The sequence below is a fragment of the Chelonia mydas genome, chromosome 3, assembly GCF_015237465.2.
Source record: "Chelonia mydas isolate rCheMyd1 chromosome 3, rCheMyd1.pri.v2, whole genome shotgun sequence".
In the NCBI taxonomy this organism is placed as follows: Eukaryota; Metazoa; Chordata; order Testudines; family Cheloniidae; genus Chelonia; species Chelonia mydas.
The window spans coordinates 10,634,466-10,656,300 of NC_057851.1; the positions used below are offsets into that span (position 1 = coordinate 10,634,466).

General features: G+C 51.8%; 1 protein-coding gene across 2 annotated transcripts in view; it reads left to right on the top strand.

The window, feature by feature from the left end:
• TRAM2 (translocation associated membrane protein 2) overlaps positions 1–21,350 on the top strand; it is a 53,507-nt gene extending 32,157 nt beyond the window's left edge. For both annotated transcript variants that reach the window (XM_037893874.2, XM_037893873.1), the window contains 9 exons: positions 4,085–4,194; positions 4,474–4,590; positions 9,663–9,721; positions 11,276–11,360; positions 11,798–11,868; positions 12,680–12,784; positions 14,029–14,172; positions 14,979–15,142; positions 16,921–21,350. In XM_037893874.2, the coding sequence (XP_037749802.1) occupies positions 4,085–4,194; positions 4,474–4,590; positions 9,663–9,721; positions 11,276–11,360; positions 11,798–11,868; positions 12,680–12,784; positions 14,029–14,172; positions 14,979–15,142; positions 16,921–16,994 (929 nt within the window). In that variant the 3' untranslated portion in view covers positions 16,995–21,350. The remainder of the gene's footprint in view (positions 1–4,084; positions 4,195–4,473; positions 4,591–9,662; positions 9,722–11,275; positions 11,361–11,797; positions 11,869–12,679; positions 12,785–14,028; positions 14,173–14,978; positions 15,143–16,920) is intronic.
• Positions 21,351–21,835: the final 485 nt, after the last annotated feature.

Here is a 21,835-nt window from a genome sequence, read left to right on the forward strand (position 1 = left end):
GCAGAAAGAAGTGGGGGAAGGGGTGGAGTGGGGGCAGGAAGAGGTGGGGTGGGGGCTTGGGGAAAGGGGTGGAGCGGGGCTGGGACCTGGGGCTGAACAGTTGAGCACCCCCGGGGAAAATTAGAAGCCAGCGCCTGTGCCAAAGGTTGCACCCAATAGGGACCTGTCTCTCCCTAAACTCTAACACTTTGGCTCTCCAGCATGTCAGATCCCCCAGAAAGCTCCCTGCTGAGGAGTTCTGGTTTGGCCGTGGGTCGCATCTCTCTGGGTCACATCTCTCCAGCTGTGCCGCTAGGCCCATCTGGCTCTAAATGATGTTTTTGCAGTGTTGGTCCAAGGACGTTAGAGAGACCAGGTGTGGAAGATAGTATCTTTTACTGGACCAACTCCTGTTGGTGGAAGGGACAAGCTTTCAAAAGGTGGGGGGTTACCTTCCCCCCACCTTGTCTCTCTAAAATATGGGGCCTGCACTCCCTGGAGTGTTGAAATTCCCACTCTGATTATCCTGGTTGCAACACCCAGCCCTCTTGACTGTGCTGTCCCTGTCTCTGGGGTCTGTTGGGATACTGATGCTTTTGCCATATGTATTTTTATTGTAAAGGCTTGACTCGTTCAGCAGCTGGACTCTTATTCCCCAAGTGACTTTAGTGCTGCTGAAGGGTTGGATTGACAGCCAGAGGGACTGGAGTCTTGTTATGACGTTGCACTCCATATGCGTTATAAAAATATGTTTATAAGTGTGAATATGATGGAACTGGAATATGCTTTATGCAAATGGTCTCTTGTAAGGTATCATTACAAAGCTTATAATCTACTGAGTGTGTTCATCCTATTTGTATGAATGTAGCATTATTGTATCTGAAACTAGAATATGAAGTGTAACTCTGGGGTCCTATTGTAATTATGCAAAGTGTGGGCCATTAATGGTGGTTTAGAATCTTGATGGCTCCCATTGACTAGGACAGTTGACTGTAAATGGTTCTGTTTACCTGCAAGCCCTGCCTGTGTACATGTAGGCCAGCCCCTGGGTAAGGAAAATTGAGGTCTTACAGTGACATGTGACTATGTCACCTGATACTGGAATCCATCTTAAACCTGGTGCTTTTCCATTTAGAACGAGGGGTTGGGATCCAGAGAGACAAAGGATTCCCGCCTTGTGCCAAAGCTATAAAAGCGGGTGGAGCAGGACAAAGGGGGTCCCAGTCATGAGAGAGCCCCTGCTTTTCACCTAAGATGCCTGCTGGAACTAACAAGGACTGTACCGGGGAAAGGATTGGGCCCGGACTAAGAAGGAGGATAGTCTGTGAAAGAAGCTTATTGGAATATTTCTGAGGGTAAGATATTATCTGTAATCAGTTTCTTAATGTATTAGGCTTAGACTTGCGTGTTTTGTTTTATTTTGCTTGGTAACTTACTTTGTTCTGTCTGTTATTACTTTGAACCACTTAAATCCTACTTTTTATACTTAATAAAATCACTTTTGATTATTGATAAACCCAGAGTAAGAGATGAATACCTGTCAGAGCAAACCGCTGTGCATATCTCTCTATCAGTGTTATAGAGGGCGGACAATTTATGAGTTTACCCTGTATAAGCTTTATACAGAATAAAATGGATTTATTTGGTTTCAGAGTAGCAGCCGTGTTAGTCTGTATTCGCAAAAAGAAAAGGAGTACTAGTGGCACCTTAGAGACTAACCAATTTATTTGAGCATAAGCTTTCGTGAGCTACAGCTCACTTCATCGGATCAAAATCGATGAAGTTAGCTGTAGCTCACGAAAGCTTATGCTCAAATAAATTGGTTAGTCTCTAAGGTGCCACTAGTACTCCTTTTCTTTTTGGATTTATTTGGGCTTTGGATCCCATTGGGAGCTGGGTGCTGGAGACAGGTAACCTGCTGAGCAGCTTTTAGTTAAAGTCTGCAGCTTTGTGGGCATGAACCAGACCTGGGTCTGTGTTGCAGCAGGCTAGCATGTCTGGCTCAACAAGGCAGGGTTCTGGAGTTCAAGCTGACAGGGAAAACGGGCTCAGAGGTAAATTAAGCACATCAGGTGACAGTCCCAAGGGGGTCTCTGTGACCGAACCCATCACAGTGACATAGTCGAGCAGGGTCTGTGCCCAGCTGATTGCTTTGATACACTGGTAGTGATTTTAAGTGAGTTTTAAGTGTGGTGGCTGGAGAACATACAAAGTGGTTACGGGTTTGTTATTTTCTGTTTGCTTATTTCGGGGAAAGGGAAGTAGGAACAGGAAAATGAGTGAAAGCAGCGAAGCGATAGTGAAGTTGGAGCTTTTTAGGCTGCAAGTTGTAGAAAAGGAGAGGGAGCACCAGAGATTATTGCAACTGAAAGAACGGGAGATAAAAGAAAAAGAAGAGTCAGCCAGAGAGGAGGCTGCACACAGAAGGGCTATGGAGGCAGAGGCAGCCAGGGAGAAAGCTGCACACCAGCAGGCCCTGGAACTCAGGCAGCTGGAGGCTGACGAAAAAAGGCAGGATAAGAAGTGAGAGAGGCAGCAAGCCCTGGAGTTAAGACAAAGAAATTGAGGCCCAGGTTGCAACCCAGAAGCATGAACTGGCTGTAATGGAGTGGAAGAGACAAAATCCTTCAGCAACTGGCTTCACTTCCCCAAAAATCCACAAATGGGAACGGTTATACCCACAGTATAATGAATCCAATGATATTGCTGAATATTTCATCACCTTTGAGAAACTGTGCACTCTCCTTGCGATTCCTGAAGATCAAAAAATGACCACTTTGGTTGCAAAATTGACTGGGAGAGCTCTGGACATATTCAGTAAGATGCCTATTGATGATGCTTCAAACTGTGGTAAATTTAAGGAATTGGTTTTGAAACAGTTCCAGACTACACCTGAAACCTCTGCCAAGATCCTGGCTCCTCAGCTGCGCAACAGGCCAACCATGGTCCCCATGCGGTGCTAACTAGGTTAGGCTTTTTGGATGCTCATGAGAAATGGCTTTGGGCCTGTCCGTCTGCTCCCCCCTCCATCTCGGCTATCATGAGCTGGTGACTCTCTTGCGGGGTGGGTGTAGCTTTAGTGGGGGAAGCCTGTGGCTCCCGGTCAGCAGTGAACTCTACCCTCTAGCCCTGGATCTGGGCTGAGTCACCAGCAGGGGCTGGGCAAGGGACACCTTCACTTGGAATCTGAATAGTGAGAAGTCACTGGTCTCTCTCTCTTTGACTGCTGTGAGCTGTGGAATTAAACCCCGCTCTTATCAGAGTCCCTTGTCAGGTGGTTCTGTCTGTTGTGTGGGTGGTATTCCAGAAAACCCACCGCAGGACCCAGGCTTCTGGGAGGGCCGTCCTCCGAGTGGTGGTTGGGTCACTCAGCTGCGCTCTTTTGTGATTGTGTTGCAAGCTGTTTTATAAGACTGGGTGTGGTTCCCCCTGTTTGGGTGTTGCTTAAAATGTCTGAGGGACGACTCTGAAGCTGGCTGTTTTATGGCCCTCGGTACCATAGTATCTGAGCACTGTGCATTTATCCACCAACTCCTGTGAGGCAGGGCACTTCCGCACAGGCCACCCAACAGCCCGGGAAGGCCGCAGCCATCTAGCGCTGCCGTGTGTTTCTAGTCCCATGGGAACGAGGGTGCCACTGACAGGGCCTCAGTTTGACTTCTGTCAAAAGGAAGGATGACCCAATGGTTAGGCTGCTAGTCTGGGACACAGGAGACCTGGGCTCACGTGCTGGCTCTGCAACAGACTTTCTGTGTGTCCTTAGTCACTTGGTCTCTCTGTGCCTCAGTTTCCCATGTGTACAATGGGGATAATAGCACTCCCAGGGGTTTATAAATCCATTGAAGACCTCAAGGCACTAGGGAGCTGTAAACTAGCTCAGCTACGTGTCAGTGTGAAAGGAGCGTTCCCTGCCGCTGCCCATGCTGGGCCAAGATGAACAGAGCCCTCCAGGCTTGGCATCCAGCTTATTTAAAAAAACAACAACACTTCATCTCTGGGTGCCTTTAAAACCCAACCCCGGCCCCTCGCTTCGGCGTCGGAAAACAATGCCCTCTTGGCCTAGCCCCAACAGCTGCAGTGATGATATTCGTCTCTCTCTCCCCAGACGGCGAGCTAGTTCACTACCGTTACGGGCTAAAGGACTTGATCACCATCCTCTTCTATGTCTTCATAGCAATCATCCTGCATATGGTGTTGCAGGACTACGTCCTGGATGTAAGTTCTGCTTCTGTTCTGAGGTAAAATTCCTGGAGGGCCTCTTGTTAAAGAGCCCGCAGGCCTCTATGTTGACTCTTAGTGGCCACAGCTGGCCTCTGCATGCTGGCTGGCCTTTCTGTGCTGGTTGGTTTGATCGGGCGGGGGGGTCTCTCTCGGGCTGACACGGTGGCTGGTGAGCTCTCACTTCAGGGGCAGGCGGGAGTGACTGGTGTTTGGGAGTGAGGAGGGTGAATTGCCGGCATTGTGGCTTATGCCCTCTTATTATTTTTCCTCTAGAAAATCAACAGGCGGCTCCATCTCTCCAAGGTCAAACACAGCAAGTTCAACGAATCGGGGCAGCTGGTGGCTTTCCATCTCACCTCCATGATCTGGTGCTTGTATGTAGTGGTCACGGTAAGCTATGGCAGAGGGCCCAGCCGAGACTCGGCATGGTCCATTTCAGGTTTCCCGTTACAGAGATTGGGCCTAGACTGAGGGAGTCTGCAGCAGATACCTGCTCACATGGGTCCTTTAGCATTCCCTCTACTGGGTGTTTTCTGTGCGTGTTGGTTTGAGGCAGTTCTTGCCCATGCTCTCCTTGGTAGGAATCCCTCCAAAGTTACTTACTGTGAGGGGTGAGGGAGTCTCGAGAGAGCAGACGACTGGACTCCAGAGCAGCATGTACAGTGGAGGCTCCGTGTACTGCCTGGCGAGCTGGACTGAGTCTCTGTCAGAGTTAGGGGATTGCACGGCAGACAGAAAATTCTGTGTCCCTTTCACTGAGCTAAAAACAGGGGCTTGAATGAGCTCAGTTTGAGAGTGAACCATGCAGTCAGCGTGGCAGCCACTGTGCTGTTCGTTTTAATATTACATTTAATTGATTTGAAGCTGTCTCCAGACTTCAAGTTGTCAATGTGACACCGACTCTGTATTGACAAGGCGTAATAATGATAATAAATACCTGCCTTTTATAGAGCACTTTTTATGACTAGCTCACAAAGCGCACAATGAAGCTGCATTGTAGAAGTTGTCATAGGGAGCACTGGAAGATCTTGGCACCTCGGGGAGGGGTAGAAGACAGTTTGGAACCAGCCCACGGAATGAGCACATTAGCTGGGTGTTTCTGCAAAAACTGTCAGCAGTGAGACAGCAGTGCAGCAATTTAAACTGTCACTTCAGGATTCAGACTCTCCAGACAGACACACAGACGCGCACACACACAACAATTAACCCCTCTAAGCTGTTGTTTCAGGCTGCCGGCAGACTCAGGCAGACGTCACCGTGTCAGTTTACACTTGGTTCATGTTTTCAAGGTTTTCTTTGCAAGCGTGAAGGCTACAAACAGAGGGTAAAATTCTGGCCCCACTAAATCTGGGGGAAGTTTTGCCGCTGACTATAGTGGCACCAGGGTTTCATCTATCCTATGTTGTAGGGAAAAATTCTGGAGCACATTTCTCTGACAAGGGGAGGATTCTCAGGCAAAACTCCTGACCATGGAATTGCATTGTATCCTGGGCCCTGCTTTACAATCCCTTGGCAGCCTGCTCTCTCCCCCTCTCTGGGAAGCCTGTTGTTCTGGCTTTCTGCAATGTGAGGCCCCTTTATTCAAGACGAGAAAGCTGGAAATGTTCAACCAATGGCGCCATCTGATCGACTGGAGTCAACACACAGTACTGTATAGTCCACAAAGCTGCTGCAAGGAGGAGCTGCGGGTGGGGCTGGCTATGTGCATTTTAGCAAGAGCAGATCTCTTAACCCAGGTTACCAAAGCCCCTGGAATGAGCAGAGAGAAGGGGATAAACTCTGCTAAACACAGTTAAGGTCTCTGAACTCCAAGTGTCTTACTGCCAATTGCTCTTCCGCTCACATTCTGATTCCAAGCTGGGGGAGCAGCGTAGCATAAAAGCCTAGAGATGCCAGGAGACTTTAATATGCATGAAAATGTAAACTGACTTTCCATTGGATTTGGGGGCTGGGGGGCTAGATAGGGCAGAGGCATTGTGCAAACATTCTGTAAAATGTGGGTTTAAAGCATTAGCCAGTGTCCCCCATTCCCCCCAAAATCCCAACCGAAACCTACGTAATTTCAGCTTTAATGTCACAGAACATAAATGCAGTAGACAAAAGTCAGGCAATGCAAAAGTTAAGGATCCTCCTGGCAAGGCTAACTCAGCCATTTGTGTGTGGAGGGGAGGTGTTTTTGGATTGCTCTTAAATACGTGGATTAATACATGTCCCATACAAAAGGCTTCATCCAAAGAACTGAAAGGGTGCTAACAGTTACTAAAGACTTACCACTTAACCAGCTGTATTAAGCCTCTCATATCCCCCAGTGTCAGGAATGCCCCAGTATGTGGTATCCAGCCAGTGCTGGATAGTAACTGACTGTCACAAATTACATGTGACTCCAGTAAATAACCCTAAACTCCATCTACAGCATCTGCCCTAGAACCCATGTCCTTCCCAGCAGGCTGGCAGCTGCATGCTGCCTCAGGCCTCAACTCCTCCTCCAGCACAGCTGGCTCCACCCTAGTTTTACCCCTCCAGATGTAACTCACCTCCACAGTGGTGGGCGCCAGCCTGAGGGAGGTGGGTATCCGGAGCCTACAGGCAGGGAGTCGGGGGGAGGGAGAGAGATTTATTAAAAAAAAAAAAAAAAAAAAATGGATCAAGACTGCTTGTAAGACTGGCCTCCTGCCAGTACTCAGTTCTCCTTAGCTGTGACCAAGGAACTGGCTGGTCTCCACTGTGTTAAGAATTAGCCAGGGTGTTAAGGGTTAATGTTCTTGTTGCTCACTATCTCTGGGGAGGGACGGGGACACTTTAAATAAAAAAAAACAAAACGGGTTCACTCTCATTTTGTTTCTGGCCCAGCCTGGTGTAATGGGCTCCTGGCCAGGCCCAGGGCTCCCTGTGACTCTTTAGTTTCCAGTTAATTAAAACCACCGAGTAAATGTTCCTTTGGAAGCTTCACCTGGCCCTGCCAACCCCTCCCGACCTGCACTGCCTCGCAAGCCAGTCACGGAGCATCCCTCTTTTTCAGCCTGTATTACTTTAAAGTACATTCATTCCTGAGATGCCTGTGGCTGGTGGATGCTCCTGTGAACGATATGGGGCCTGGTCCATTGAAACAGGTGGCAAAGCTACCGTTGGCTTCAATTGGCTTTGCACCCGCCCTGTGGTGCCTGTTCTCTCATTGCTGGCGGTGGGCACCCTGTCTCTCGTTAGTGCAGCGTTAACCCTTTGGAGGCTGCCCATCTAGGTACCTATTTCTGCTCCCCCTCCCTCCCACCAGGAAAGCCTGGTGTCCGGAGGGTTAAAAAGACTTGTCCATCCTTCAACATCTCTTATGCCCTTAGTGTGGGCTGCTCGTGCCCCTTGAGAGCGAATTAGCAGCATCACTCTTGTTTGAGTACTTCATGGCTACAGTCTCCTCCCCCACCACCGCCATCCTGCTTCAGATATTTCCACTAGCCAGGGGTTGCAGAACTGGTAGGCAGGGGGGCTAGAGCCTCTGCAATGGAAATATTATGGGAGCGCTGTCCCTGCGTCAGCTTGCACATGCCCAGGTGGAGGGGGCGGGGGGGTTGCAAAGTCGAGAGCTGAACCCTGAGGGGCTAGAGTGGCTGCGTCAGGGCCTGGGACCGGGCCAGGGAGCAGGACCTGGCAGAGCTGAAATGGAAGCCCCAGGACTGTCCTTTCAAGCCTGGAGCTGGCTGCCCGCTCCCACCCCTGGCCAAGTCTCAGTACCTCCCCTTACTCCTCCTTCTATTCCTCTGTCCCCCTCCCCCAATTTGCAGGGAGCTTCCGCCCTCCTGCCTCTAACTGGGGGCCGCAGCCTCCTCTGTAAACATCCCAAGCTGCTGCTGTGCCAGGGAGCCCCGAGGGCGTGCCAGCTGACTGAAAGAGGCGTCTGAGCTTTCTAACTCTGTGTGCTCTGTCCCCCAGCCTGGCTGCAGCTCAGTATCCAGGGTGGTTTTTCAGAGAAGACGCTGTAAATGAGGGTGAATCGTCCGAGCTGGCCCTGGCTGCGGGTTTTGCCTCCAGATCCCAACTCCCCCCCATCTTCAATTTGGCACCATGTGAAATTACGTCCGACAAAGCCAAGATCTGTTGGCCTCCAGGGTGCCTCTGTTCTCCCGCGCTTTCCTTAAGGGAGGGGGAGTTGATGGGAGGAGACTTCCCTTTGGTTTGGGAGCGTGGGCTTGTCTACACGGTGAGAAAGCCCAGAATAGTTAGTGTGCACCCCAGCCACTCCGCACTAACTCCCTGTGTGGACACTCTTACTCTGCACTAACAGAGCCTTGGTGCACATCAGCTTAATACACTTCCAGAGTGCCCAGTCAGTGTGTCCACATGAGGATCTAGCGCAAGGTAGCTATTGTGCTGTAAAATCACACCCTGGCTTAGCGCGCACTAGCTGCTCCGTGCAGACAAGCCCTGCATGTGGGCTTGCATGTGTTGAATATTGATCCGCTTATATCTCACAATTCCAAAGCAGCTTGCAGTGTTGAAGACACAAGTCCAGTAAACTGAAGTAAATATGGATTCCATGCAAAGACGCTGCATTAAAAGAGCACTTACGTTTGCAGAGCAAAGCACTAAAAATAAATCTGGGAAGGTCCAAGTTCAGGTTTCCTGCACAACCATTATTATTTATTTGTATCATCCTAGCACCTCGGAACGCCAGTCCAGGACCAGGAGCCAGGACCCCATTGTGCTAGGCACCGTGCAAACACAGAATGAAAAGAGGGTCCCTGCCCCAAAGAGCTTACAGGCTAAGACAAGTGACTGCAGGTGGATACCGGCCGGCAGGGGAGCATAAGGAAACACTGAGACATAACTTGAACTTCACCCCTTTGGGCTTATGTTGGGTTTTAATTACAGGATCACATCCTGTTACCTCTGCTGGACCCAGGGCTCATTCAGCGTGCTGGCTGGCTGGTACACACTGTTGTAAGCCTTTTATAGCTTGGTGGAATCAAAATGCATTTTCACTGGATCCCTAAAAGGCAAATGGGACGTCTCCATCCTTGAACTATCAGGTTTCTGCCCTTTCCCACTGAGAAATTAGCTGGGGGAAGGCTGCAGCAGCTTTATACCAGAAAACATTCCCTGCATTCAAAAATGACTGAAGAAGTTTTGCCCAATTTTTATTTCAGTTCCCCTTCTGATACAGAGGAGACCTGGAGAGGTGCAGCCCTGTTACGTGAAAGTTGGACAAAATTATCATCAGCCGCAAGAGGCCTATTAGAATGTCAGTGTTTTGGCAACCTTAATGCTGGCCTTACCTAACGTGCTTCAGCTTGTAATAATTGCAGCCGCTCTGAAAGGATCCAGCCTCCAGGCCCCTTTTCTCGGTTTCTCATTATTGACATGGCATTTAGTTTGCGCAGTTGGAATTGGCGCTGACGTGGGTAACCCCAGAACCGACACGTGCTGATGATTTCCTTTGCTTAGAACTTGCCTCTCCTCTTCTCTTTCAGGAAGGATACTTGTCAAATCCGAGGAGCTGGTGGGAAAACTACCCTCATGTTTTTCTCCCGTAAGCGCTCTGTTCTTCAGCTGACCGCTTCCTTCCTCTTTTTAGGTTAATGTCAGGACGTGGCATGGGAGTCACTGCCATGTGACTAGGCAGCATTTACCTTGCTGTGTATTTTCAAAGCACTGTACAAAGGATCCCACAGCCCCTTCCCATGCTGGGTTTGCCAGTAAACCCTGATTTCTACAAAGGTCTTAAGGGACATTTGAAATCTTAATACAAATTCAGGAGGTGGCGGGAGGCATTGTGTGATCAAGCACTTCAGAGCATGTCTGCCCTTGTGGCCTGGGACTCGACAGGCCTGAATTCAGTTCCGAGCTCCCAGTGACTTTGGGCAAGTCACTTAACCTCTCTGTGCCTCAGTTTCCCATCTGTAAAATGAGGGATGATAATTCTCCCCTCCTTGCAGGGATGCTGTAATGGTGAACTTGGGAAGGTTTGTGAGGCTGGGGGATATATAAGTACCCAGACAGAAAGAGGGAACTCCAGGCAGTGTATAGCCAATGTTTGGGAACCATGGGTTCAGAAATTCAGGAGTGATCTGTCCCCTTATTAGGATGCTAATGGGGGCAGAGAAGTTGGGACTTGCCCAACCAATCAGTGGCAGAGCTGGGGTTAGAAGTTAGGAGGTTCCTGGCTCCCACTCCCATGCTAAATCCTCAGGAGGAGCTCAGTGGGGTTAGGAGCTGGATGCAGGAATCCCTGGGTGGAATTTGCTGGCCTGTGTTACGCAGGAGGTCAGTCTAGGAGGTGACCACAATTCTCCTCCTGGCCTTGAAATCTGTAACTCTAGATCATTCTGGCCCAGGAATCCTGGATCCCATGAATGATTAAACTTATATTTGGCCCCTCCTTCCCATGTGCGCACTCCCCTGAATGCTAGTGGGTAACTGGATCCTAGTATAGGTGCAAAACAGTAGGGAGAGGAGTGCTCTGTGGTGCCCCGTGCAGCGCAAATGGAATTCTAGCACCCGCATGCCAAATCCAGAATGAGTCTGCGTCTGCCAGGCCTCCCAGCAGACACACAATGTTGCATTTTGGTTGCTGTCAAATTCTCCTTCTCTCTCTTCCCTCCCGTTCCTTGGGTGCCATATCTATTAGCTCTTGAAAAGCAGTAACCCCTTGACGACTTTGTCTAAGGCCCTAGGCCAGTACCTCTTTCCCAGTCCTCAAATAAGAGATTAAAAAACTAGCCCAAACCTGACCTTCATCCCCCAGACTGTTTGGGAGTGGCTGCTCCCTGCAGGCTCTCTGGCTTGCCCGAGGCTTCCTCTTTCCAGGAAGAGTCCGCAGGGGACAGACCTCCTGCTGAGTTAATGGGCGTAGTAGATCAGGCAGTCTTCCCCCCCACCCGGCTGGGACTGGGGTAGCTGGTTTGATTTCCAGGGGTCAGCTCAGGGCATGTGCTTTCTGCTCAGAGGAATTCTCCCCGCAACTCCCAAAGGGGTGATGCCCCATCCCAGTCCATAGTATGGGGAATATTTACACACATGGAACGTCCAGTCTGGAGTTGGGTTTGCCCGCCAAGCTTTCACCTGTCCTGTCCTTGCATTTCAGGTTCCAGGTGAAGTTTTTCTACCTTTGCCAGCTGGCCTACTGGCTGCATGCCCTGCCTGAGCTATACTTCCAGAAAGTGCGCAAGGTGAGTGCTGGACAGGCCGCGCTGCAGGCTTTGCAAAGGCTGCCTCATCTGGTGGAACCACTGGCCAGCGGATTTGCAGTAGCTTTAAGAAGCAAAATGCCAGACTGCGTACATGGAACTTGGGGAGAAGTGCAAGGCTGGGGAAAGCACGGCTGCTGCATGTTCCCCTTACGCTGAGAGCGAGCTTGGAAGCTGCTTTCTCTCAGCTTGCATAAGTGCCCTGGCCACGATGTTGCCTTTACACTTGGCCAATTAGGTGGAATCTTCACGGCCACAGGATGACATTGCATGTACCACCGGGAGCGCTCCACAAATCTTGGCGGAGCAGGGAGAGCCCTAGACTTACCTCCATGCTTCGCTGCTCCATTGTGTGTGCTCATTCAGATTTCCAAGTGAGGAAGGTTGAACTTACTGTTAAATCTTTGTTCCTTTGCCAGGAGGAGATTCCTCGTCACCTGCGGTACATCAGCCTGTACCTGATGCATATAGCTGGAGCATACCTCTTAAAGTGAGTGCGGTGGAGTTCGCTTTCTGGGGCCTGCGAAGAATGATGGGAAAATCCTGGTTTCCGGAGGGCGGGTGCTCAGTACTTGCTGAGGGGTGGGCAGCCAAAATCGCTAGTCCCTGTGAAAATCTTGGCCAACGCATTGAGACTTGAGTAAAGGGGGGATGATTTAAAAACCAACAATAAATGCAACAAATGATTAGCCTGTGGAACTCCCAGCTACAGTATGTTACTGAAGCCAACAGTTTCCAAATAGGAGAATAGATACTTTTAGGAAAGAAGATATTGTCTAGTCACATCAGCTAGGATGGATGACATGCCGGCACCTAATACTTTCAGAGCATCGTACAACGCAAACCTCTGCGAGTGCTTCTCAGTCTCAGGCTGGAAGATGTGATCCCCTTTTTGGTGTCAGGAAAATTTTCTCCCGGGGTTGTTATTGCAGTTAGACAAATACGTTCTAAAGACTTTCATACGCCATCCGGTGAAGCACGCAGCCTATGTGAGAGGCAGCAGGGTCCAGTGACTAGTGTGCTGGACTACAGTACAAGAGACCTTGGCTTCTGTTCCCGGCTCTGCTCGGTGATAGTGGGCTCTGTGCCTTGGTTTCCCCTTGAACCGTGTCAAGTCTATTTCGATTGTAACCTGTCTGGGGCAGGCACGTGTATGTCCAAGGCCCAGCACAACGGGGTTCTGATTTTGATTTGAAGCACATAGTTCGCAGAACAAACATGAAGTAGGAGTAATAAGGTAGGTGGCTGACTGGAGCTCAGGTCTGTTCCAATATGGCAATGCCTGTGTCTTCTCTCTCTAGCCTAACCCGCCTGGGGCTTGTCCTCTTGCTGCTGCAGTACTTCGCTGAATTCCTCTTCCACATGGCCCGTCTATTCTACTTCACAGATGAGAACAACGAGAAGCTGTAAGTACACCGAGCTGAGAGGAGCGATTCGCCCCTTGCCGGCCAGAACTGTCATGCAATGGAGTCTAGGGGGAAGTCTGTCTTCCTTCTCCAGAACGGATCTGCAAGGGGTCTCTCATCTTGGAGGTCGGGGGAAGGAGACTAGGGGGAGCAGGGGAGTCTCTCTTCCTTCTCCAGAACGGATCTGCAAGGGAGCTCTCACCTTGGGGGTGGGGACAGGGGTCACGGGTGCTGCAGTTCCTGATTAGCCTGTTGACAGTGGGCAGGAAGATCTCCACAGCACAAGTACAAAGAGGGCACTCGAGGCCGGATTAACTCCCAGGCTTGATTCAGTAAGTATAAGAACCCTGATCAGTGCAGCCTGTGAAGGGCCTGAGACCTTGTGTAGTCATGTATGGTGGTGCAAAGTTGGGGAGGTGGTGTGGTCTAGTGGATAGAGCACTGGCCTGGGAATCAGGGGACCTGGGTTGTATTCCTAGCTCTGCTGCTGGCCTTCAGTGAGATATTGGGCCAGTCCCATCTTCTCCCTGTGCCTCTGTTTAGCCTCCCACCCTTTGTCTTGTTTGTTTAAACTCGTCAAAACTATCCCTCACTAGGTGTATGTGCAGGGCCTAGCGCAATGGGGCCCTGATCTCAGTTAGCGCAGCAGGCTGCTTTCCTAACACAAAGACTAATGAATATAAAAATGTACTAGAATGGTGGTGACGTTTTATGCTCCTGTTGCAGTGGGGTGCATGACCACACACAACAAAGGGCATAAGAGAATTGGACCTGAAATCCTCCCGGGCCTGAAATTCACTAGTGCCAACTGTGCACAAATGTGCCAGGAGACTCTCCGCGCATGCACAAAGTGGTGTGCTCTGGAGTGGAAGGTTGACAGCCCTGGAGACTTAAACCCTGTTCAGCACAGGCACCAGCCAACCTGCCTCCCACGTGACTCGGCAGGGCCATCTCACGCGTGGCCTGTTCCGGCAACGGCACCCTTGCTGAGGCTGCAGGAAGGGGGCCAGCTGTGACAGGTGCATAGCACTCCTAGGCTGAAATAACCCCTCCTCCCCCAAAGTTCAACCCTGTTAAAAGTGGGTCCCCATGAACAACATGCTGCTCCTGGGCATCTTGAGGCAGTTTCCTGGCCTGAATGTCTGCGTCTCGCGACTCCTGCTGCCCTTCCGGGTACGCTGGCTGTGCACCCCCACTGCAGATGGAGGCTCATCCCAGTGACGCTCCTGTTGGAATTCACACAGGTTTAATGCCTGGGCAGTGGTGTTTGTGGTCACCCGGCTCTTCACCCTCACCCTTTCCGTGCTGGTTGTTGGCTTTGGGCTGGCTCGGGTGGAGAACCAGGCATTCGACCCAGAGAAAGGAAACTTCAACACTCTGCTTTCCAGGTAAGACGTGGCCATGTGCTGCTCCATCGGCTTCCTGCCTGTAGGCTGAAATGGTCTGCCGGATTGCTTAACACATGCTTATGTAGTCAGGAAGGGGACTGATGAAAGCAGTAGTGATGCCCGTGTTCAGGTTCTCTACCCATCCACTCCCACTCGGCTCCCAAGGGCCGGACCTGCAAAGTCAGAGGGGTCTGAAAATCCAACTGTCTTCTGCTTGGAACTTCTCCCGTACCGAGGGCTCTGTAGATGCAGCATAGTGCTAGGCGCGCAAGCTGGGTGCTAGGCTGTCTTGAGGGTCAGCAAAATTGTCTGTGAACTGTAGTGTGAAGAAAAGAAAAATCCTTGTTTGCTCAGTAAAGAGACCAGATACGAAGAGAGCCTCCAAGCAGATCTGTCATGTAAGGAGGTGGCACTTAGTAAAATCCCTTTTCTAGCCATAACTGCAATTTAAGGGACCTGGTCAACATAAATCATACTTCTGTTTGGCCGTGTCCTCCCTCCTGTTGTCAGAGGAGCCTAGGGACGTGGCAGGCGTGATTGTACCTAAGCAAAAACTGGCAGCGGGACTCAGGGCAGGGCTGGTACCTGGAACAACTATTCCCTCCCCTCAGGTGTCCTCACAGAACTGGTCTGTGGGCTCTGGAGAGAACCAGTCTCTGTAACATCGAGATCGCTGTGGTCTTTGGGTGTGAAGAGCCATTTACTAGCTGGCTTGGTTGGGTTTGGAAGTGGCTCCAGGGCCCCTGGCTTCAGCCTCTCTGCTCCATTCTCAGCCTGCCTCTTCTCTGCCCCCTCCCACCCCCCAGGATGGGCGTGCTGTCCCTGGTTTGCCTCTCCCAGGCCTGGATGATGTGGCACTTCATCCACTTCCAGCTGCGGCGCTGGCGGGAGTACTGGAATGAGCAGAGCGCCAGGCAGAGAGCTGCCGCCCTCACCAAACAGCAGTCCAAGCCCGTCAAGAGGGAGTCGGGTAAGTGCCAAGGCGGGGTGCTGAGAGCAGGGCCGTGTGTGGCTGAGCTGGGGGCAAGATGTAAGGGCCCAGGATGCTGTCGGGTCCCTTCCTCTGCTGCAGAGGGATCAGCAATGGCCAGGAGCCATCAGGGCCCCAGCTCTGTCCTAGGGTTGCCAACTTTCTGTTAGCAGAAAACCGAACACCCTTGCCCCGCCCCCTGAAGCTCCGCCCTTACCCCGCCCCCTCTCCAAAGCCCCACCCCCATTTACTCCATCCCCCCTTCCTCCGTCACTCGCTCTCCCCCACCCTCCCTCACTCATTTTCACAGGGTTGGGCTGCGGTGGAGCTGAGGGCTCCGGCTGGGGCTGTGGACTCCGGGGTGAGGCCAGAAATGAGGGGTTTGAAGTGCAGGAGGGGGCTCAGGGCTGGGGCAGAGGTTGGGGCTCAGGAGAGGGTTTGGTGTGCAGGCTCTGAGCGTCGCTTACCTCAGGTGGCTTCCGGGAAGTGGCTGGCATGCCCCTCCAGCTCCTCGGCACAGGGCAGGGTTGGCCACGGGGGCTCAGTGTGCTGCCCTCACCTGCAGGTGCCGCCCCCGCAGCTCCCATTGGCCATGGTTCCCAGCCAATGGGAGCTGCGGAGCTGGTGCTTGGGGAGGGGGTAGCGCGTTGAGCCCCCGTGGCTGCCCTTGAGCCTAGGGGCTGAAGGGACCTGGCCGCCACTTCCGGGAGCTGTGCGGAACCAGGACAGGCACGGAATCACAGACTTTAGACTTTAAGGTCAGAAGGAACCATTATGATTGTCTAGTCTGACCTCCTGCACAACGCAGGCCACAGAATCTCACTCACCCACTCCTGTAACAAATCCCTAACCTATCTCTGAGCTAATAAAGTCCTCAAATCATGGTTTAAAGACTTCAAGGTGCAGAGAATCCTCCAGTAAGTGACCTGTGTCCCACGCTGCAGAGGAAGGTGAAAAACCCCCAGGGCCTCTGCCAATCTGCCCTGAAGGAAAATTCTTTCCCGACCCCAAATATAGCAATCAGCTAAACCCTGAGCATGTGGCCAAGACCCACTAGCCAGACACCCAAGAATGAGTTCTCTGTAGTAACTCAGATCCCACCCCATCTAACATCCCATCACAGGCCATTGGGCATGTTTACCGCTAATAGTCAAAGATCAATTAATTGCCAAAATTAGGCTATCCCATCATACCATCCCCTCCATAAACTTATCAAGCTTAGTCTTGAAGTCAGATATGTCTGTTGCCCCCACTGCTCCCCTTGGAAGGCTGTTCCAGAACTTCACTCTTCTGTTGGTTAGAAACCTTCATCTAATTTCAAGTCTAAACTTCCTGATGGCCAGTTTATATCCATTTGTTCTTGCGTCCAAGAGCCTGTCTTAGTCCCGCTGCGCTACCGACTGGACTTTCAACAGCCCCGCTCAGCAGTCACCAGGGTCCCTTTTTGACCAGGCGTTCCAGTTGAAAACCAGATGCCTGGCAACCCTACTCTGTCCCCTCCAGCAGCGTAGTGCCCCGAAGGCGGTGCTGGGGCTTTGCTCAGGAGCGACAATGTTCCATGAAGTAACCCGAGCCCGTGGATCTGGTGGGACCAGGACACAAGGGGGAAGGGCTGCAGGGTGCTGACGTCCCTTTGCAATTCTGCATGAGCCCAAGCGGAGGAAGCTGAGATGACCGTTCTTACCCTTTGCGCTGAGCTGGCACTAAGCACTCACCCCCTCGAAGCCAATGAGGCCCCAGTCGAGTGTCCCTAACTCACTGCGCTCCCCTGCCCCCAGGTTACCATGAAAACGGAGTGGTGAAAGCCGAGAACGGAACCTCCCCGCGCACCAAGAAGCTCAAGTCTCCATAGAGCTGAAGGCTCGTCTGCTGGGGAGGAGGGCGAGAGACCAGGACTAAGCACCAGCCCCTCCCTCGGCCTCCCAGGTGCTGAATGGCTTGGAAACCTCTCAATCTTCCCAAGGTCTCTCTCCCTCCCCCCCCTCCCCAAACCATTTGCAATAAAACCAAAAAACCTTGCTCCGTCACACAGCCTGCAGGAGCCAGACCCAAACCTCCCGTCCTCTCCTTCCGCTCAGTTCTATCGTCAATCAGCGTGCAATTTTCTCCCCTCCCCGCCCCCTTCTTGAGTGTTTTTTCTTCCTGTTGTGTTTTTGTTACAAATGCACCATGGGATGGTTCCAAGCAAACCATCCCTTTTCTAAAGCAGGTTCTTCCCCTGCCCTTTTGGCATTCCCCTACATCCTGGGCTTGGAGGGGCAGGCGGGTGCTTTAAGGTGCTCTGTGACCATGCGGGTAGAGGTTTGGGGAGCTAGGGAAGCCATGCCCTGTGTGCAGAGCACCTCTCGGCATCAGGGTGGCGTCCTTGGGTGGTGGTCACTGCTAGAGTTCTCGGGTGAACTGCAGAGCAGCACGCCCAGCGGAATTGCAGAGGCGGGCCAGGTCTGGATTGGGCCTGTTGCATTAGGGCACAGGGAGGTGACCTCAGACGTGCTTTGCATCGTGCTGGAGCTCCAGCATGTGGGATCCCTAGCAGTCTGTGGCAGGACATGAGCTCTTAGGCCGGTTCTGCCCACCTCTCTCCCTCTCCTGGGTGCGGTGACTCGGCTCTGCCTCTGCCCTGCAATTCCTAGTGCCTTACTTGGGATGATGTCACCCAAGGAGTCGCTCAAGGCCAAACTCAGTTGAGGATGTGTAAGCCCTGGAGGTGAGGTCTCCACCAGCCCTGGTCCCACACCTCGCTGCTCCTTACCTCACCCAAGTGCTGGCTTAATCCTGGGGCGTTGTGGTCACGTAGCACTCGCTGCGTGCCAGAGAGCAGACTCCCTGCCACTCAGAGTTTATCTGTAACAGGGCCTTTCACCTCATGCCTCACCACTGCACTTGCCATCCCAGACCAGCTATGGCCTCTCCCCTCCGGCTGCAGCTGCCAGCTTCTGTCTTTCCACTTCACAGGTCTCACATCCCCTGAGGGGTTTGGTTAATCCGGGATCCAGCCCATGCATCCCTTCCTGGGCTGGGTGGGAATAGCAGAGAGCAGCCTGTGCGAGTGCCTCTCACCCGATCCGTGCCACCCTCCTCCCCGGCTGGTGGATGGAATTGTCTCAAATCTACCTCAGAGGCCGCCTCTTTCATACTACCACTCTCCCTCGACCCCTCGTCGGCTGCGTATGTTGGGAGGAGATGTGGGGGAATTGTTCGAGCACCCATTGATTCTGTCCACTGCCCAGGAACAGCATCCCCTGCCCTCTTCCGGGTGGCTGGAGCTGTCCCACTTGCAGGGCTCTTCCAGTGCCATGTGCTGGTCAAGACTGGCCAGGCTGCCATGCAGCAGAGGGTATTTCTCTCTGTGGAAGGTCCCCGTAAGCCAGACTTTGCAGTGGGCATGTTGCAATGCATTGAGGTGACTTGGCGCTTTACTGGGGTGGGAGCTTCCCTCTCAGCAAAGCTGGCTCCGCTGCCCTTGCTGCTGCTGCCTGGAGGGGTAGCATTTCCCTTTGGCTGAGCAAGGAGAGGGTGTCGCTGCTCCCAAAGGGGCAGCGGGAGAGGCAGGCAGGGAGTAGCAGGGATGAAGTGTCATGGAATCACTTCTCATGCAGATCGGGATCAGGGTTCTTCCTTCCTAGCTGGGATGAGTGACACGGGCCAGAATAAACCAAACCGGATGTTCCTGGCTTGTTTCATGCTCCTCCCTGTGGCCTTCCTTACTGGAGGCGATTGTAATTCATGCTCTCCAGCCTTTTGTTTTTTGGGGTGGTGAGAGGAACTGGCTGCTCGTGCTGCTTTCACAGATGTTGAGTCCTCTCCACACCTGTTCTGGCTCCCGCACTGGAAGCCCCTGCCTGTGCTGGGGAGAGAATACTGGGAGCCTGAATGTAGCTGGTCAGATTCCATTCCTTCCCCCCATCCCCCTAGGAGCTTTGAATGTCAAAGGAGGGCCACTAGCTGGCATCTCCCAGGGATCTTCCTCCTGCTCCCCCAATATCTTGGAGCAGAGCACCAGGGAATACCTTGTGACTGTCCTTCCTTAGCCCTGGCTGGACAGATACATAGCAAAGCCAGCACTTGGGTGAAGGAGCAGCGGGACCAGGCGGGAAAGGACTGTTACGCCAGCGAGAGAGAGCGAGAGCTGGGACACAAGCTCTTGGCCCCTGGGCCTAGCACAGTTCACCCTTCCATCCCTCTCCCCTTTCCCGTCCGCTCCCAGCCAGGAGGGGATCGCTGAGCCCTGCAGGGAGTGACTGCTCCCCAGATCTCTCTAGAGCCGGAGCTGGCCTTGCTCCTCTGACATCAGTGACTTAACTGCAGACGAGGAGCTGAGACTCCCGGTTAAAAGGTGGCTAATCGTCAGATCCAAATAAACCAGGCTGCTGAATGATTTCCCCCCACCCCGCCCTGCTCCAGGCAGCCTTTCCTCTGGCACAAGCCTGCAAGGCCGTAAAGTAGCTCATTGTTCTCTATATACCAAGTGCCTTACATTGCGGTATAGTCTGTACTCTCTTGCCTATGCGCTGCCTCACTAGCTCCGTGCCCTCAGGCTCTGTGTATCTGTATGATGCGTGTTCCATATTTAGAGTCACTGGGGAAAGGGACCGTTCCCGCTGGAAGTCGCCCCTCGTTTTCTGTGCCTTTTCGGTTTGTAGGATGGTTCCTTCCTCCATGGCTAAAATCCCCTCCCCTTTTTCTGCCTAGATCGGTCGGCTCCTGCAGTGACGCCCACGGGCTGCCATTTCGCAGGCATCGCTGGGGTCATTTGTGGCTGGAGGGGCTCCCATCCCATCCCTCCCAATGCAGACGCTCTTGCTCCTCTCTGCTCCAGTGCACGTACTGTCCCTGGCTCTGCAGTCACTGGTGCAGCTCTCCTTGCGTTTCCTAGCAAACCAAAACTTCCTCTCTATCCTGGAGAACCATCTCCTCGTAGAGATGGATTATTTTCTTTTCCAGTCTCTAGGGTTAACTCTTTCATCGACCCATCCACATACAAAGATGCAGAGAGCATGGGGAAGGGGAGACCCACTTCTCGAATGGGTCCCCTTCTTGGGCCCCATCCCACAAAGTGCTGCGTATCTTCTGCAACAGTTTGAGTGTCTCCATCTGCTAGAAGGCTGAGGGCACTCGGGATCATGCAGAATTGGGCCCTGGGTCCCAGATTCAGTGTTATAGCACCGCTGGTTGTGCAATAACCCGCCTGGATCGTGGTCACTCCAGTAGTGCCTGCATCCGTCACCAAACCCTGGGAGGGGAGGGCCCCTGAGATGAGGTCAAGTTGTGATAATTGCGTGGAGCACAGAACGCCTCCTAACCTGGGCTGTGGCAAAGTCTCTTAAGAACCAGCAGTTGTTCTCCCTCTGTCCTTGTCCCAGATGGATCTTAGATGGGTGGATGTTGGGGAGAATGTAGCATTTTGCAGATCAATATCCTTTTAAAAGTTTGTTGAATGAATCTTCCTTGCTCAACAGGGCATTAAAGTTTGTATTTTTGTAGGATGATTTTTTCCTACCTATCATGCACAGGTGTAGCAAATAAAGGAAGGGTTTCTCCCTGGTTTTTATATTAAGTGGAGGATGGTCTCTCTTCAGAACTAGACATGAAATCTGTAGAGGGGTGGTCTTCATTCCAGTGGACTGGAGTTACAGCTACATCTGACTATGGAGTCCAGTCAATGGAAGCTGACTTCTGTCTACAGTAGATGGCGTCTACAGCTGTCTGATTGTGCAGTATAGCAGTTCCTTTTTGTGACCTTTGAGTGCATAACAGGTGGCTCGAGTTGGCAGTCTTTATATTGACGCTGTCATCTGGGTCACTCATCTCCCTATGTCATGTGTACTTCTTGCCAGAGGGAGGGATGGACACAAGACACAAAGTTTGGGTGGGTGCTCGTATCTGTCTTTTTAACCTGTTTAATTCTCTGGACCAAACTTCAACAAAGAAACTCAAGGAAAATTCTGTTCTTCCATATTTATGCTTTAGTGCAAACGTTCTCTTCCTTTGTTGTGTATTTTAATTTGTTTTGGTTTGGGGGGGTTGGTTTTTTGGATAACCTCTTCAACTCCCCATCACCACCATATGTTTTTATTCTTCCCCTGTCATTTAAAAAATAACCAATTTTGTACGGAATTTTTTTCATTAAATGGCTTTTGTGAACAAACTCTCAACAAAGATATTTTCTGAAATAATAAAAGGCATAGAATCATCAAGTGGTGCTTAACACTGGTGTGTGTGTTTCCTCAATTTGCGAATACCTCGTCGCTATGACTAGCTATTCTAGTGTTCCCAAAGCATGACGGGACGGACCCACCAGGTATGGCAGAGAGAGGTGCAATCTGCTCCATTTGGTGTTTGATCTATCTTTGTCATAGACAACACATCTGCAGGTCGCTGGCTCTTTCCATGGCTTGGACCTGTTCCATGGTTTGGGTGCAGACAGCGTATAGGGGAAGTGATTCCTACCCAATGTGCTGAGAACGCAAGTGGATTCTGAAAGGCGATTCTATGGCTCGATGCAGTGGCCTGTGCTAAAGGCTACTGATGTCCATGGAAAGACTCAGTGATTACGACAGGCTGGGGATCGGGCTGCAGCTCTGGACCTACTGGTGAGGAGGGTTGGAAGCAGGTTCTTGAAGCTGAGGAGCAGCAGAGTGGTGGCCTTATTGATGCTCTGAATAAGGAACGGCACGGATAGCCCCAGAAGGC